The sequence below is a fragment of the Nomascus leucogenys genome, chromosome 5 (assembly GCF_006542625.1).
Source record: "Nomascus leucogenys isolate Asia chromosome 5, Asia_NLE_v1, whole genome shotgun sequence".
Taxonomy (NCBI): Eukaryota; Metazoa; Chordata; class Mammalia; order Primates; family Hylobatidae; genus Nomascus; species Nomascus leucogenys.
Genome location: NC_044385.1, coordinates 63,451,643 through 63,467,676, shown reverse-complemented (window position 1 = coordinate 63,467,676; position 16,034 = coordinate 63,451,643). Strand labels below are relative to the sequence as shown.

General features: G+C 37.9%; 1 protein-coding gene across 6 annotated transcripts in view; it reads right to left on the bottom strand.

The window, feature by feature from the left end:
* The window catches only part of CRYL1 (crystallin lambda 1), a 119,070-nt gene that overhangs the window by 34,783 nt on the left and 68,253 nt on the right, over positions 1-16,034 (bottom strand). For 5 of the 6 annotated variants that reach the window (XM_030813269.1, XM_030813270.1, XM_030813273.1 and 2 more), the window contains one exon: positions 304-465. The exons of the other annotated variant lie outside the window; for it this stretch is intronic. In XM_030813269.1, coding sequence (XP_030669129.1) covers positions 304-465 — 162 coding nt within the window. The remainder of the gene's footprint in view (positions 1-303; positions 466-16,034) is intronic. 6 annotated transcript variants of the gene reach the window in all.

The following is a 16,034-nucleotide window of genomic DNA, read 5'->3' as shown; positions in this document are numbered from 1 at the left end:
AGCATTCCTCACTCTATTCTGTTGCACATTAGGTACACAGATGAAAATCCAAGGAATTTTTGGATAAGACTCTTTTTTAAAATACTAGTATTGTGCAACTCTGTGAATACAATAAGAACCACTGAACTGTACAATTTGAACTGGCAAATTGTGTAAGTGAATTATATCTCAGTAAAGCAGTTTAAAAGACTAATGGGTTACTCACAAGTTATTGACCCCCCGCCCCCCGCAAAAAAAGAAAAAGAAAAAAAAAACACAGAATGAGATGAGATACAATCAATCCTCCAGATTTAAAATACTCACAGGATGAGCCACGATGCATTGCTTCACGTGGACCAAGCCAGCAAACAACTTGGAAGGCATGAGACAAGAAGTGGAACTGCTTAAGATCACTTGATCATCAATGATGGAATCTAACTGAGCAAAAATCTTCTTCTTCAGTTCTAGATCTTCTGGAACACATTCCTGAAAAGGACACATTTAAATGACTATTTATGACCACTCGACTCAGGCCCCAAGCAAAGCATTTCATGTTTGTTTCATTCCTCAAATGAACCACTTTGAAAATTATGAGGTTCAGGACATGTTATCCCAAAATATGGCAACTTGGCATTTGAGAAAACAGCTGAAGCAGGGAGGTGCCTCTGACCTTCTGCTCTCTCCTCCCCTAAAGCAGGCCATAAAAGAATTTTCTGTCCTTCCCTTGAAGCAGATCATAAGACCCTCATTCCAGAGGTGCCCTCCCTACACCCAGAGAAAAACAATCTCCTTGTCTCTGAAGACACAGGGAAGAATCTGAACAAACAGGCCTTGCCAACTTCCCTCTAGTTTCATGCCAGCTAGATCATACCCCTTTGTCCCATCATACCTCTGAAAGACTGTCCATTCTTTATCAAACCTAAGCATAAAAATACAGAGGTTTCCCTGTGTCATGGGGTCTACACTTCCTTATGACGGCTCCTGTGTCATGTAAAACTTACAATAAATACATCTGTGTGTTTCTCTCTTGTTCATCTATCTTTTGTTATAGGGCCCTCAGCCATGAACCTTTCCATAGGTGCAGAAAAGATTTTACTTGTTTTCCCTTACAAAAACCACCAGCAAGATTTAAGGACAAGAAAAGTCTGCTGGAAAATATGATAAATCTTGATAACTCCGGAAAGTTGGAAAGTGGGTGAGGAATATATGGGAGTTTCTTGTACTTTCTAATTTTGAATAGCCTGGAAATTCTCATTATAAAAAAGTCTGCCAGCGATATGGGGGTGGATTCTACAAACAAAACACACAACAGCACCCCAGGCAAACTGTTAAAAACATCGGTAGTTATCATCAACATTTATTTTCCCTATCTTCTTTGACCATCAGATCAACAGATCTTCAAGGAAAAATCTCATCCTCGTGAAATGAACAAACATGTTATATCCATAATTCCCAAAAGGCTTCTTGAGAATCCATTTCTAATTGGAGGTCCTTTTGAAAAAGATCTCCATTTCCAAAAATCCAAAACTACATTAATCAGGGTAGGGGAGTGGGATAAAGATGCAAATTTGGATTAAATACTGCAGATAACAACCACTCTGAAATTCTAATTACAAAGCTAGAGTGAGAGTGAGATGACACCTTCAAACACCCAGCGCTGGCCCACAGGTGAGGCGTGTTGCCTGCCACATGAGGATGAAGAGGACACCGCCCTGCCGTGTGGATGGAAGCAGACCAGGTGGAAGATGCAAGAGCTGCTCTGACACTTTGGAAATACTAGAGCTGTCCTTCCCCTCCTAACATCTGCACCTCTGGGATCACACCAGGGGTCACTCCTAACCAAGGTCCCTGCTCACCTAGGGGCAACAGGTGCTGCAGGGGAGGAGGTAGGGCCTCCCAACATTCCCCAGTGACTTCAGGAGAATGACTCTCAGTGTGGTGCAATAACCACCCCATCAGAATCAACTGCGTGGCTTGTTAAAAATGCAAATTATTGGGCTTCCATCCCGGACCTGCTGAATCAGAGTCTCTGGGGGTGGGTTCCAGGCATCTGCAGTTCTAACAAGCATCCCTGATGATTCTTGTTCCCACTAAAGTTTGGGAACCACTATTCTGAAGTGTGTGTCCAAAGCGTGGGTCCTTAATGCTCTCGGTGCAGTGTGCCACCAAATGCATCCTCAAGGGTTTCCTCTCCATCCCAGCTACTCAGGGATAAACAAGGTGCCCTGAAGGGAAATGGGAAGTATATTAGCACTGCAGCCCTCTCATGGTCTCTAACCACCTGACCAATTTCACTAAAATGTTAAATTTACATATCATATTAGGTCGTGAATACAGTATAAACACGAGCAGATAACAAGAAATGTGCAAATGTGAAATTCAATGCTGAAGTATTACTAGAAATTATATCAGAATCACCCTTCAAAAATAAATGTTTTCAAGTTTAATTGAATAATACTAATAGTTAATAATATCTAATACATTGAAATCGGCTGTGTAAATAGTGTGACATGAATTTTGCATCTATATCGTCTACAAGACTTTTAAAGTTTTATTCTAAGGGTAGGGAGTCCATATTGGATTTGTTTACGCTCTTTAAAAATATAATCAAACCATGTGAATCTTTTTTAAAGAAACAAAAGTTCGCATGAGCACCACATCTCAAAGACAGAAAAAAAAAATCAGTCATTTAAGAACTGTAAAGCCCATTGTGTTAACTCCCCTTATCAAAAGTGGAAAAAGAGCTACAGTAGCTGGCTCATTGTATTGAGTCATTCCTGGATCAGTTAAGTCTGCAAGTTGGGTTAAGTTTAAATGGAGCCTTGTAGCAAAGCCAGAGACGAAGAATGATGCAGATCCTGTGTAAGCTAATAAAAGAGTCTCCATGAATAGCCTTATTGTAAGCCTGTCATGCAGATTCTCCCTTGAAATTCTATGCCTTTCTTCAGATCATTTGATTATCAAAGAGGCAAGAAAACCTGAACCAGAGGAAACTCAAATCTGTTACAATTATGTAAGAGTTTTGAATGGCACATTTACTTGAAGTTTTGTTGCTGTAGTTGTTGCTGTTTTTAAGAGTGACCCAATTGTGTTGGATGTGCTGGGCTGGGGTTATAAGGATGCTGTCCATGTCACAGCTGAGTTTATTTCCTTGTTATTATTCATTCAGATACCCCTGGTCTGAAAAAGGGAGTCTGACAAATTTATCAGGACCTTCCTCACTTGCAGTTGGTTACAAAGCTCAGAGAAGCTGCAGTCATTCTCTTTGCCCTAAAGGGACTGGGAGGGCAAGCAGGGAAGAATGTCAGTGAGACAGCTGAGAAGGCACCTGCACTCCCTCTCCAAACCAGAGAGATGCAACCCATGCACCCTCAACTCTGTCTTTCAGGGGCCTTTTCTAGAGACAGGCACCAAATGTGAAGTACTAGCAAAACTTCTACCACTACTAAAGGTAATCAGCTTGACTTTGCTTAATTAAAGGTTGACAGCATCTTTCAAAGCACTGACTTTTGTTTGTTTGGGTTTTGTTTGAGGCGGGGGAGGGAGACACAACTCATGACAAATAATATTCTCATGCACAACCACCATCGGCATGCCCAGTTTTTGACAAATAAAACTCTGGGGAAAGGTAAAGCATAACGCAACTTCCTAGTTCTCACAACTGTTCTGTCAGAAGGATCACCCTCTTCCTTAGACTGGTCACTGGCTCAGAAAGTATCAGCAGCTGACAGGTGAGGCAGAGTTTAGACACTGGTGTTTCCCTGCCTTCCCTGAAGGGAAGAAACCACATGATGCTATTCCAGGCATTACTTTTAATGCTCTCTAACTTGTATTGTTTAAAGTAAATCATTTATAAACTTCAGTGTTTGATGGTTAGTAAAAGTTACCTGTGTGGTTAATTCAACTCATTAGGGCCCTGATGTGGAAAACTGGCACAGCCCCAGCAAGTCTGCTAACTGGACCATTCCCAGGGGAAGGGTGTGCTGGGTAAGTACTCACTTCTGAAGTTTAGCCACTTGCTTATGCAACATACATTTTCCAAAACAGATATTTTCATGGTGAAAAAAAAATTCTCTCAAGTTTGTTATTGTTGTTTTTAAATCCATCCAGGCATTTTATTATTTTTATTTTTTGTTTTTATTTTTTGAGATGGAGTCTCACTCTGTTGCCCAGGCTGGAGTACAATGGCATGATCTCGGCTCACTGCGACTTCCATCTCCTAGGTCAAGCGAGTCTCCTGCCTCAGCCTTCCAAGTAACTGGGACTACAGGCCTGCACCACCACACCCGGCTAATTTTTGTATTTTTAGTAGAGACAGGGCTTCATCATGTTGGCCAGGCTGGTCTCGAACTCCTGACTTCAGGTGATCTGCCCACCTCAGCCTCCCAAACTGCTGAGATTACAGGTGTGAGCCACCACACCCGGCCAACCCAGGCATTTTAAATAGGCATCCTGTTGCTAGAAAATCTGTATTTGCTAGTGCAAAATATCTGGAAGCAGCTTTCAACGTGCTTTACAGAAAGAAAAAACAAATTAGAAGACTTCAATACTTAGAGTACTTTACATGCAAAGAAGATCTATTAGATAATTTTAAAAGGAAAAGACATGGTAAGAAAGGAAATATGAATTAGAATCCTGCTGCAATCATAGCAAAAGGAAATCCACTCTCAGGCTGAAGATGGAGGCGTTCTACATTATAAACTCTGTTAGCACTAGTTACATCTCTGGCTTCAATCTGCTTAATTAACACCCCAGTTTCTTTTCACCACTTCTCCCAGGAGTACAATCTTTAAAATCTGTCAGATTAATAGACTGCTATGACAACACTTTTTAAGAGGTGGACACCATAATTATTTATTTTTTTTAAAAAAAAGAAGAATCTTTTTACTCCAGAATAAATAATGTGTTAAGTAAAAGGGGAAAGAGCACATCTATTTTCAACATTACAGGCAACTAACTGCACTATGCTGTAACCAGGAGCTTGTTTTTTTCCTTAAAAATCAAAATAAAGGGTTTAAATTTTAATTTAAAAAAAAGCATATTACAAATCCTAAACAGTTCTGCCATAATTGAGAAGAAATTATACCCAATCAAGAGAGACCTTTACAAATAAAAATCAGTGTGGACTGAATTTAAGAATGTGACTTCCTGGGGCTTAGGTGTTCCAGTTACAAGGATTATTGTTGTTTGCTTTAAAGAGCAGTCCTTTCTCCAGGTGACCGCAGAGAACCCAGAGGTGGCCACCGTGGCACAGGCATCGGTTGCTGTCCTGATTATGTATCTGTCCCATCCTCATTCCAATGATGTTTTTGTACCGTTTGTGAAATCATTTATTTAGAATTGTGTTAAAATGCTTGACATGAAAAAATAATACAACTGAAAATATTCCATTTAATCCTGCAATTATATAGTTTTACTGCATTTCTAGTATTTCTCATAAGGAACAAGTGAGAGTTTTGAATACAAATGTTTTTGGGGATGGAGTCTTGCTCTATCACCCAGGCTGGAGTGCAGTAGTGCAATCTCGGCTCACTGCAACCTCCGCCTCTCAGGTTCAAGCGATTCTCCTGACTCAGCCTCCAGAGTAGCTGGGATCACAGGTGTGCACCACCACGCTCAGCTAATTTTTTGCATTTTTAGTAGAGACGGGGTTTCAGCATGTTGGCCAGGCTGGTCTCGAACTCCTGACCTCAAGTGATCCGCCCGCCTCAGCTTCCCAAAGTGCCAGAATTACAGGAGTGAGCCTGTAACAAATCCCTTTGTTATTTTTAACAAAGTGCTGGGAATAGCACGAACATAAAATTGGAGACTCTTTAAGTAAAGAGTGAGTTTTAAAGAAGAAAAATGGAAAATAAAAAAGTTTATGTGAAGGACATCAGTAACTCACAGTAGCATTTTCATTTTTGAAAATTCAGGTTTATTTCCAAGATCCAGGTAGTGGGGAACCCAGAGATATAAGGCTTACACTTGGCACCACTTTTACCTATGAGGCAACTGTTTATTTCAAAAGCACAGATAAAATGGCTAAAATGACAAGCAGAGTTTTTAGCATACTCAGAATGCTGGGGGAAATGTTGGCATTCAGGGCCTGGTAACTGCCCAGGCTTCCAGTTGGAACCCTCAAGGGCTATATCCCTTGAGCATCCCTTATACCAGGAATAATAGTAACAGACCAGTCTTCACAAGGACTGAAACTTGGTCTCAATTTATCTCAATCCACAATTAAGTTAGGGAGATATGCTCCTAGCCTACCTGCCTTCTAGTGAAGCTTCTCTGGAGCATGATAACATCAACCGGAGCCCTAGTTTTTCATAAGCAATGTCTCATACTCAAACAAATAGACAATATTAGGGAAGACCTGAATGAAAACCAAGAGAGAAAACAGACTTTAGAAATAGACCCATAGGGCATTCAGATAATGGTGGTATCAGACATAAATTGTGAAATAACTATAATTAAGATGTTTAAGAAACTAAAAGGATATTAAACAATTTCAGCATAAAGTAAAACTATAACAAAAATCAAATGGAAAGTCAACAACTAAATAATAAAAATTAGCTGGCTTATCATGAGAGAATCAAGGAATTTCCTGGCATGGTTGTTGGGTTTAACAGTGGACTGATGTGTGGATATTATTAACCAGCCCAGTTGGTTCTGTCTTCAAGCCGGCTTCCTACAGATCTTTACCTAGCCAAGAATACTGCTTAAGTTAATGCAATGGTGAGACACACATAACTATACACTAAGCTGCTTTAAAGCTAAGCACAGTATACAAGATTAGAATGGGCACTACTTTACTTATTTTAAAACCCAAAATAGTTTTCAGTAGATTTTTTTTATTACCTATTTTTTATTTATTTATTTTGTAACAGAGTCCTGCCCTGTCACCTAGGCCGGAGTGCAGTGGCACAATCTTGGCTCACAGCAACCTCCATCTCCCAGGTTCAAATGATTCTCCTGCCTCAACCTCCCGAGTAGCTAGGATTATAGGCCTGTGCCACCATGCCTGGCTAATTTTCGTATTTTTAGTAGAGATGGGTTTTGGCCATGTTGGCCAGGCTGGTCTCAAACTCCTGACCTCAGGTGATCCACCTGCCTTGGTCTCCCAAAGTGCTGGGATTACAGGCATGAGCCACTGTGCCTGGCTAAAAATTATGTAGTGGACTAGTTTGAATGACATACATAGCTGGGTAAAATAAGGAAAAGGCCCCCACTGATTGGTACTCTGAATGTCCTTGCATGCTTTTGGATGAAGAAGGATTATTCTTTGTTGAGGGATTGAGCCTTCCCCATTGAGCAGAATGGGAGAACTAGCCAGACCAGAGAATCAGCTGATGACCAATAAGGTGACAAAAGCTGCTGTCAGCTCATTCTCACACCTAGGCTCTCCATTCTTAAAATAGGACTTATCGCCCTTTTAATTTAAGACCTGTGACTCGCCTCTAGAAGTTTTTTTGTTTTTTAAATCAAGAAGGACTGCAATTTTGTTAATCTCGAGGCTCTAATTATGCCTGTTGGTAGAGTGTGTGTTCTTATTAATGACTTACCAAGATGATTTTTGCATTGACTAGAGCCTTTAATTTGGGGATAGTGCTTCAGAGACACTTCAAAATCTTCATTGTGGCTACTAAGTACTGAAAAAGAAAAGAGCCCTTCATTTGTGGTGAAATGATTTTACAATCTAGTTGGAATTTTTTTTTTAGCAATTATTTAAGTTTATACATATGCCAGAAAGATTTAACTAGCAGCTGAAATGTTCTAGTCCATGCTGCAACAGCTTTTGGAGCTGCAAACAGATTAACAGAATTACTTCTGGTACAGGGCAGCTGACAGGCAATCCTACCAGTAGATGATGAGGCTCACTGATTTCCCAATCCACTTAGGACTACTATCATAAATTTCTTAAAGTTCAAATGTCCACAGGAAAATTCTAAGGGAAATAATCAGGACCAACAGAGTTTCTCTGTAACATCGAGAGCAACCCAACATCTGATTCATTCAATATATGATACAAATACAGTTTAATTCACTGAAGTGACTGGAGACAATAGCACACAAACTCCCATTATTGAAAACTCATAGTATTTGGGGAAAGAGAAGAGAAATAAAAACGTTTATCCCTGGGGGAGAGGCAGGAAAAGATGCTGCTCCCCCTCACCCCTACCCCAGGGAGTGCCAGGAGCATTGAGTAGGTCTGACCCCCAAGTTCCAGGGACACAGTGCCTCCTACTACTAAATCAGAGCCCTTCCACCACTCGCCCTCCCTAGGCTGACAAGTATTAAGTAAAAAGTAACAGAATAATACTTCTGGGAGACAGACAGAACAAGAACATGGAAAGAGATCCTCTATGAGGGAAGTACAAAGGGAAAACTGAAAGCTAAAGGTGGAGCAGGTATTAAGGAGGAAAAAAAAACCCCACAAAACCCTCTGGTCAACCAGTCCTCACCTTAAATACAGGCATTACTAGAGGAACTTGAAACCTTTAACGCACTAAGGATAACCATAACAACTGCAAACCTTATACCTTGCTCAATTCCCAACTAAATTAACTCAAATGCCCACAATTAAAGCAGAGAAGAAGAAAATGCTTGCCAATTCACAGACATAAAAACTGTTTGCCTCAGTATCTACTCTCCTACTCAGGTATCTGACTTTCAAAAACAAAAAATCATGAGGTATACAAAAAAGCAGGAGAAAAACAACACACACCTGAGAAAGTGATCTTTCTAAAGATCTATATGACTCTGATATTGGAAAAATCTGACAGTAAATTTAAAATAGCTATGATTAATATCTAATGAAAACTCTAGACAACATGCAACATCATATGGGTAATTTCAGCAGAGAATCAAAGAGAATGCTAAAACTGAAAAACAAAGTAACAGAGATGAAGAATGTCTTTGGTTTATCAGTAGACTCAACACAGCTGAGGAAAGAATCTTTGAACTTAAAGGTTAGTCAATGGAAATCAGAAAAAATGAAAAACAAAGAGCAAGGAGACTGAGAATAATAAACAGAGCATCCAAGACTTCCAGTGAAAGTATCAAATAATCTAACATATGTGTAATTGGGACCTCAGAAGTAAAAGAAACAGGGAATAGGACAGAAGAAAAATTAAAAGAAATGATAGCTAAGAATATTCCAAAACTAATGAGAGTAACCAAATTCCATATCCAAGAAGGTCAGAGAACACAAAGCAGAATATACACCTCTCCCTTCCAAAAAGTTCCCAGGTACCTAGGTATACCATATTCAAATTGCTGAAAACAGAAGACAAAGAGAAATATTGAAAGCAGTAAGAGGAAAAAGTCACATTATATACATAAAAACAAAGGTAAGGTTTAATACAGACATTTTGTTAGAGTTAATGCAAGACAGAAGACAATGCAATGACATTTTTTAAGTGCTGAAAGAAAAAAAACTATCAACCTAGAATTCTATACCCAGTAAAAAATGTCTTTCAAAAATGGAGAAGAAATTAAAACTATTCTGAGAGAAACAACTTATGGAATTCATTTTCAGCAGACCTAATCAATCTACAATAATTTTTAAAAGAAAGTCTTCAGGTAGAAGAAAACGTGATATCAGACAGAAAATTGGATCTACACAAAGAAATAAAGAATACACTGGGTGTGGTGGCTCACGCCTATAATCCTACCACTTTGAGAGGCCAAGGTGGGCAGATCACCCGAGGTCAGGGGTTCGAGACCAGCCTGGCCAACATGGTGAAACCCTGTCTCTACGAAAAATACAAAAATTAGCCAGGCATAGTGGCACATTCCTGTAATCCCAGCTACTCGGGAGGCTGAGGCAGGAGAATCACTTGAACCCAGGAGGTGGAGGTTGCAGTGAGCCAAGATTGAGCCACTGCGCTCCAGCTTGGGTGAGAGAGTGAGACTCACACTAGAAATGAAATAATTGAAGGTAAAATAAATGTTTTCTTGTTTTCAATTGCTCTAAAACATACCAAAATACTCAAAGCAAAAATAGCAGCAATGCACTGTAAATGCACATGTAAAAGTAAATGGACAACAATGGCACAAAGAATGTGAAGCAGTCTAATATTAAGAGGTAGCCTCTGATTAACTAAAAATGTAAGCTTTAAATCCTATGGTTATTACTAAAGTTTTTAAAAAGACGTATAAATAATGAATCAATAGTGAAGATAAAATAGAACCATAAAAATGTTTCATTAACACAAAAGCAGAAAAAAGAAACAGAGCAGATGGAACAAATAGAAAACAGCTGTTACATTTTTAGCCACCTGTATGAATAATCACATTACATGTAAATGATTTAAACACATCAAATAGAAGACAGGTTGGAAGTTCTAGCCAGAGCAATCCAGGAAGAAAAAAAAAGGCATCCATATAGTAAAAGAAGAAATCGAATTTATTCACTGATGATATTCTTCTATACCTAGAAAACCCTAAAGACTCCATCAAAAGGCTCCTGAAACTGATAAATGACTTCAATAAAGTTTCAAGATACAAAATCAATGTACAAAAATCAGCAGCATTTTTATACACCAATAATATTCAAGCTGAGAGCCAAATTAAGGACACAATCCCATTTACAATAGCCACCAAAAACCTAAAATATCTAGGAATACTTCTAACCAAGGAGGTGAAAGATCTCTATAAGGAGAACTAAAAAACACTGCCAGAAGAAATCACGGATAACACAAAAAAATGCAAAAGTATTCCATGCTTATGGATTGGAAGAATTAATATTGTTAACATGGCCATACTGCTCAAAACATCTACAGATTCAATGCTGTCCCTATCAAACTATCAACATCATTTTTTACAGAACTCAAAAAAACTATTCTAAAGTTCATATGGAACCAAAAACGAGACTGAATAACCAAAGCAATCCTAAGCAAAAAGAACAAAGCTGAAGGCATCATATTATCTGACTTCAAATTATACTATAAAGCTACAGTAACCAAACAGCATGATATTGATACAAAAACAGACACATAGACCAATTGAACAGAATAAAGAACCCAGAAATAAAGCTCCATCCCTATAACCATTGGATCATCAACAAAGTCAACAAAAATAAGCAGTGAAGAAAGGACTCCTTATTCAATAAATGGTGCTGGGATAGCTGACTAGCCATATGCAGAAGAATGGAACTAAACACCTACCTTTCACCATATACAAAAATTAACTCAAGATAGACTAAAGATTTAAATATAAGACATCAAACTATGAGAATCCTAGAAAAAAAAACTAGGAAACACCATTCTGAACATTAGCCTTTGGAAAGAATTTATGACTAAGTCAGGAAACAACAGGTGCTGGAGAGGATGTGGGGAAATAGGAACACTTTTACACTGTTGGTGGGACTGTAAACTAGTTCAACCATTGTGGAAGTCAGTATGGCGATTCCTCAGGGATCTAGAACTAGAAATACCATTTGACCCAGCCATCCCATTACTGGATATATACCCAAAGGATTATAAATCATGCTGCTATCAAGACACATGCACATGTATGTTTATTGTGGCACTATTCACAATAGCAAAGACTTGGAACCCACCCAAATATCCATCAATGATAAACTGGATTAAGAAAATGTGGCACATATACACCATGGAATACTATGCAGCCATAAAAAAGGATGAGTTCATGTCCTTTGTAGGGACATGGATGAAGCTGGAAACCATCATTCTGAGCAAACTACTCATGTCCTTTGTAGGGACATGGATGAAGCTGGAAACCATCATTCTGAGCAAACTATCGCAAGGACAGAAAACCAAACACTGCATGTTCTCACTCATAGGTGACAACTGAACAATGAGAACACTAGGACACAGGGTGGGGAACATCACACATCAGGCCTGTCGAGGGGTGGGGGGAGGGAGAGCATTAGGAGATATACCTAATGTAAATGACGAGTTAATGGGTGCAGCACACCAACATGGCACATGTATACATATGTAACAAACCTGCACGTTGTGCACATGTACCCTAGAACTTAAAGTATAATTTAAAAACAATAATAATAATAATAATTTTAAAAAGGAATTTATGACTAAGTCCTCAAAAGCAATTGCAACAGAAACAAAAACTGACAAGTGGGACCTAATTAAACTAAAGAGCTTCTGCATAGTAAAAGAAACTATCAATGACGTAAAAAGACAACCTATGGATTCGGAGAAAATATTCACAAATTATTCATTCAACAAAGTTCTAATATTCAGAATCTATAAGGAACTTAAACAATTGAACAAGCAACAAACAAAAAAAAACATGAGAAGTGAGCAAAAGACATGAACAGATACTTCTCAAAAGACATACAGCCAACAAACATGAAAAAATGCTCAGAGAAATGTAAATCAAAACCACAATGAGATACCATCTCACACCAGTCAAAGTGGCTATTACTAAAGTTGAAAAACAACAGATGCTGGCAAGGCTGCAGAGAAAACGGAATGCTCATACACTGTTGGTAGGAAAGTAAATCAGTTCAGCCACTGTGGAAAGCAGTCTGGAGATTTCTCAAAGAACTTAAAACAGATCTACCATTTGACCCAGCAATCCCGTTACTGGGTATCCAAAAGAAAACAAATTGTTCTACCAGAAAGACACATGCACTTGCACATTCATCTCAGTATTATTCATAATTGCAAAGACATGGAATCAACTTAGGTACCCATCAACACTGGACTGGATAAAGAAAATGTGGTACATATAGCCCATGGAGGACTATGCAGCTTTTGAAAAAAAAGAAGAAAATCACATCATTTACAGAAATATGGCTGCAGCTGGAGGCCACTATCCCAAGAGAATTAACACAGGAACAGAAAACCAAATACCACATGTCCTCACTTACAAGTGGGGGCTAAACACTGGGTACTCATGGACATAAAGATGGCAACCACAGATAACAGGGACTACTAGAAGGGAGAGGGAGAGGGAGAGAGTTGAAAAACTATTAGCTACTATGCTTACTACCTGGGTGATAGGATTAAAGAAAAAGTAAAAAAGAGGCAGACCATCAGACTGAATTAAAAAAAAAAAAAAGCAAAACCCAACCCAACTCTAAGCTATCTAGAAAAAAAAAATCTACTTTAAATGTATGGACTTAGATAGGTCAAAAGTAAAAGAATGGAAAAATATTCCTTGCAAACACTAACTAAAGAAACCTGCTGTTGCTATATTAATATTTGAAAAAGTAGACCTAAGAAACAAGAAATGCTATCAGAGAAATAGAAGGGCATTACAATAACACTAAACGGGTCAATTTTCCAAGAAGATACAACAACTCTATGTGTTTACACCCCTAACAACAGAGCTACAAAATACATGAAGTTGGGGTTGCAGAAGATCAATAAGCAGAGTACAGAGGATTTTTAGGGCTGTGAAAATACTGTGTATGATACTATATTGATGGATACATGTCAATATACATTAGTCAAAACTTATAGGATACATAATACCAAAAGTGAACTCTAATATAAACTATGGACTTTGAGTGATTAATATGTGTCAATGTAGGTTCATCAACTGTAACAAATGTGCCATTCTGGTGGGAGTTGCTGATAATGGGGGAGGCTATACATGCGTAGGGGCAGAGGCTTTATGGGAAATCTCTGTCCCTTCCTCTTAATTTTCCTGTGGAACTAAAGCTGCTCTAAAAAAGCATTATATTGGATTTAACATATTTTGGGTTTTAAATACTAATTTCTAAAATGTTTAAATTTAGATGAATTTTAAAATTAGTTTTTTCTAATTACACAATGTAAAAACAGAATTGAAAGGAGAAATAAACAAATCCACAATTACTGCTGGAGACCTCAATAACTCTTTCTCAGAACAAGATTTAAAAATCAATAAGATTATAGCAGAGCTGAATAACATTATCAACCAACTTGATCTACTTGACATTCAGAGACCTCTCCACCCAAGAGTAGAATGCCTGACTTTTCCAAGTTCACATGTAATATTCACCAAGATAGATTATAGTCTGGCCATGAAACAAAACTTAAAAGAATAGAAATCAAACAAAGTATGTTCTCTGGCCATAACTGAATTGAAGTAGAAATCTATGAGAAAAGAATATCTAGGAAATCCCCAAATATGTGGAAATTAATCAAGACACTTCCAAATAATCTACAGTCAAGGTGAAATTCTCATGGGAAATTAGAATATTTTGAAATACTTTGAATATTTTGAAATATTCTAATATATTTGAATATTTTGAAATATATTGAAAATGAAAACACAATATATTAAATCATTGGATTCAACTAAAGCAATGCTGAGAGGAAAATGTATAGCATTATATGTTTACTTTAATAAAGAAGAATATCTCAAATCGTTAATCCAACCCTCTATCTTCAGAAACTGAAAAAAAGCAAATTAAATACAAAGAAAGGAAGAAGAAAACAATAAAAATAAAAGCAGGAATCAATGAAATTGAAAACAGAAAAACAAATCAATGAAATCAAATCTGGTTTCTTAGGGAAAAAACAGTAACACTGACAAACTTCAAGGCAGACTGACCAATAAAAAGAGAGAAGACACAAATTGCCAATATGAGGAATGAAAGAGGGGACATCACTGCTAGTCCTATAGTCATTAAAAGAATAATAAAGCAATATTATGAATAATTATTTATGCCAACAAATCGTACAACTTAGAACAAATGGACTGATTACTTGAAAGACACAAACTATCAAAACTCACTTAAGAAATAATAGAAAACCTCATTAGTCTATTTCTAGGAAAGTAATTAAATTTGTAGTTCAAAATCTATCAACACAGAAAACTCCAGGCCCAGGGTTTGCCACATTCAGCCAAACATTTAAAGAACTACTGCCAATCTTTACAATCTTTCAGAAAATAAAGAAGAAACATTTCCCAACTCATTCTATGAAGCCAGAATCACCATAATATCAAAATATTAGACCAAGACATTATATGGGGAAAAAAAAATATCTATTCCAAACACATATGCAAAAAAATCTCAACAAAAAAGGATAGTATGTTATGACCAACTGGAGTTTATCCCAGGAACACAAGACAGGTTCAACTTTTTAAAATCAATCAATGTCACTCATGATATAAACAGATTTAAGAAGAAAAATTATGTGACCATCCCAATAGATGTAAAAAAAAAATCATTTCACAGAATTCAACCTCCATTCGTGTATTTTTTTTTTTTTTTTTTTTTTTGAGATAGAGTCTCGCTGTTGTCGCCCAGGCTGGAGTGCTGTGGCATGATCTCGGCACACTGCAAGCTCCTCCTCCCAGGTTCACGCCATTCTCCTGCCTCAGCCTCCCGAGTAGCTGGGACTACAGGTGCCCACTACCACGCCCGGCTAATTTTTTTCATATTTTTAGTAGAGACGGGGTTTCACTGTGTTCGCCAGGATGGTCTCCATCTCCTGACCTCATGATCCACCTGCCTCGGCCTCCCAAAGTGCTGAGATTACAGGCGTGAGCCACCGCACCCAACCCATTCATGATATTTTTTAAAACTCTCAGGAATCTAGGAATAGATGGGAATCCCTCTAACATGATGAAAGGTAGCTATTATTCCTATGCTAACATCAAACTTAATGGTGAAAAATTCAACGCTTTCCTCCTTAACACTGGGAATAAGGCAAGCTGTCTCGCTCTGTCACCCAGGCTGGACAGATTCTATTCCAGAATAGAATTTTATTCCACATCATATTGATGTCCTAGCCAGTGCAATAAGGCAAGAGAAAGATATAAAAAGCATATAGATTAAAAATGAAACTGTCTCTATTCACATAAGATATAAATGCCTACATAGAAAATCCCAAAGAATCTATGAAGAAGTCCAAGGACTAGTGAGCTCAGCAAGATTGCAGGATACAGGTCAATATAAAAAAATTGTATTTCTACACAGTAGCAATTAATAATGGAAATTCAAAAAAAATGTTAAATACCATTCACAATAGCACACATACACAAGAATTACTTAGGCATAAATCTAAGAAAATGCCTTAAGTATGCAGGAAACTATGAAACGCTGATGAAATAAGTCAAAGGAGGCCTACGTAAAGTGGAGAGCT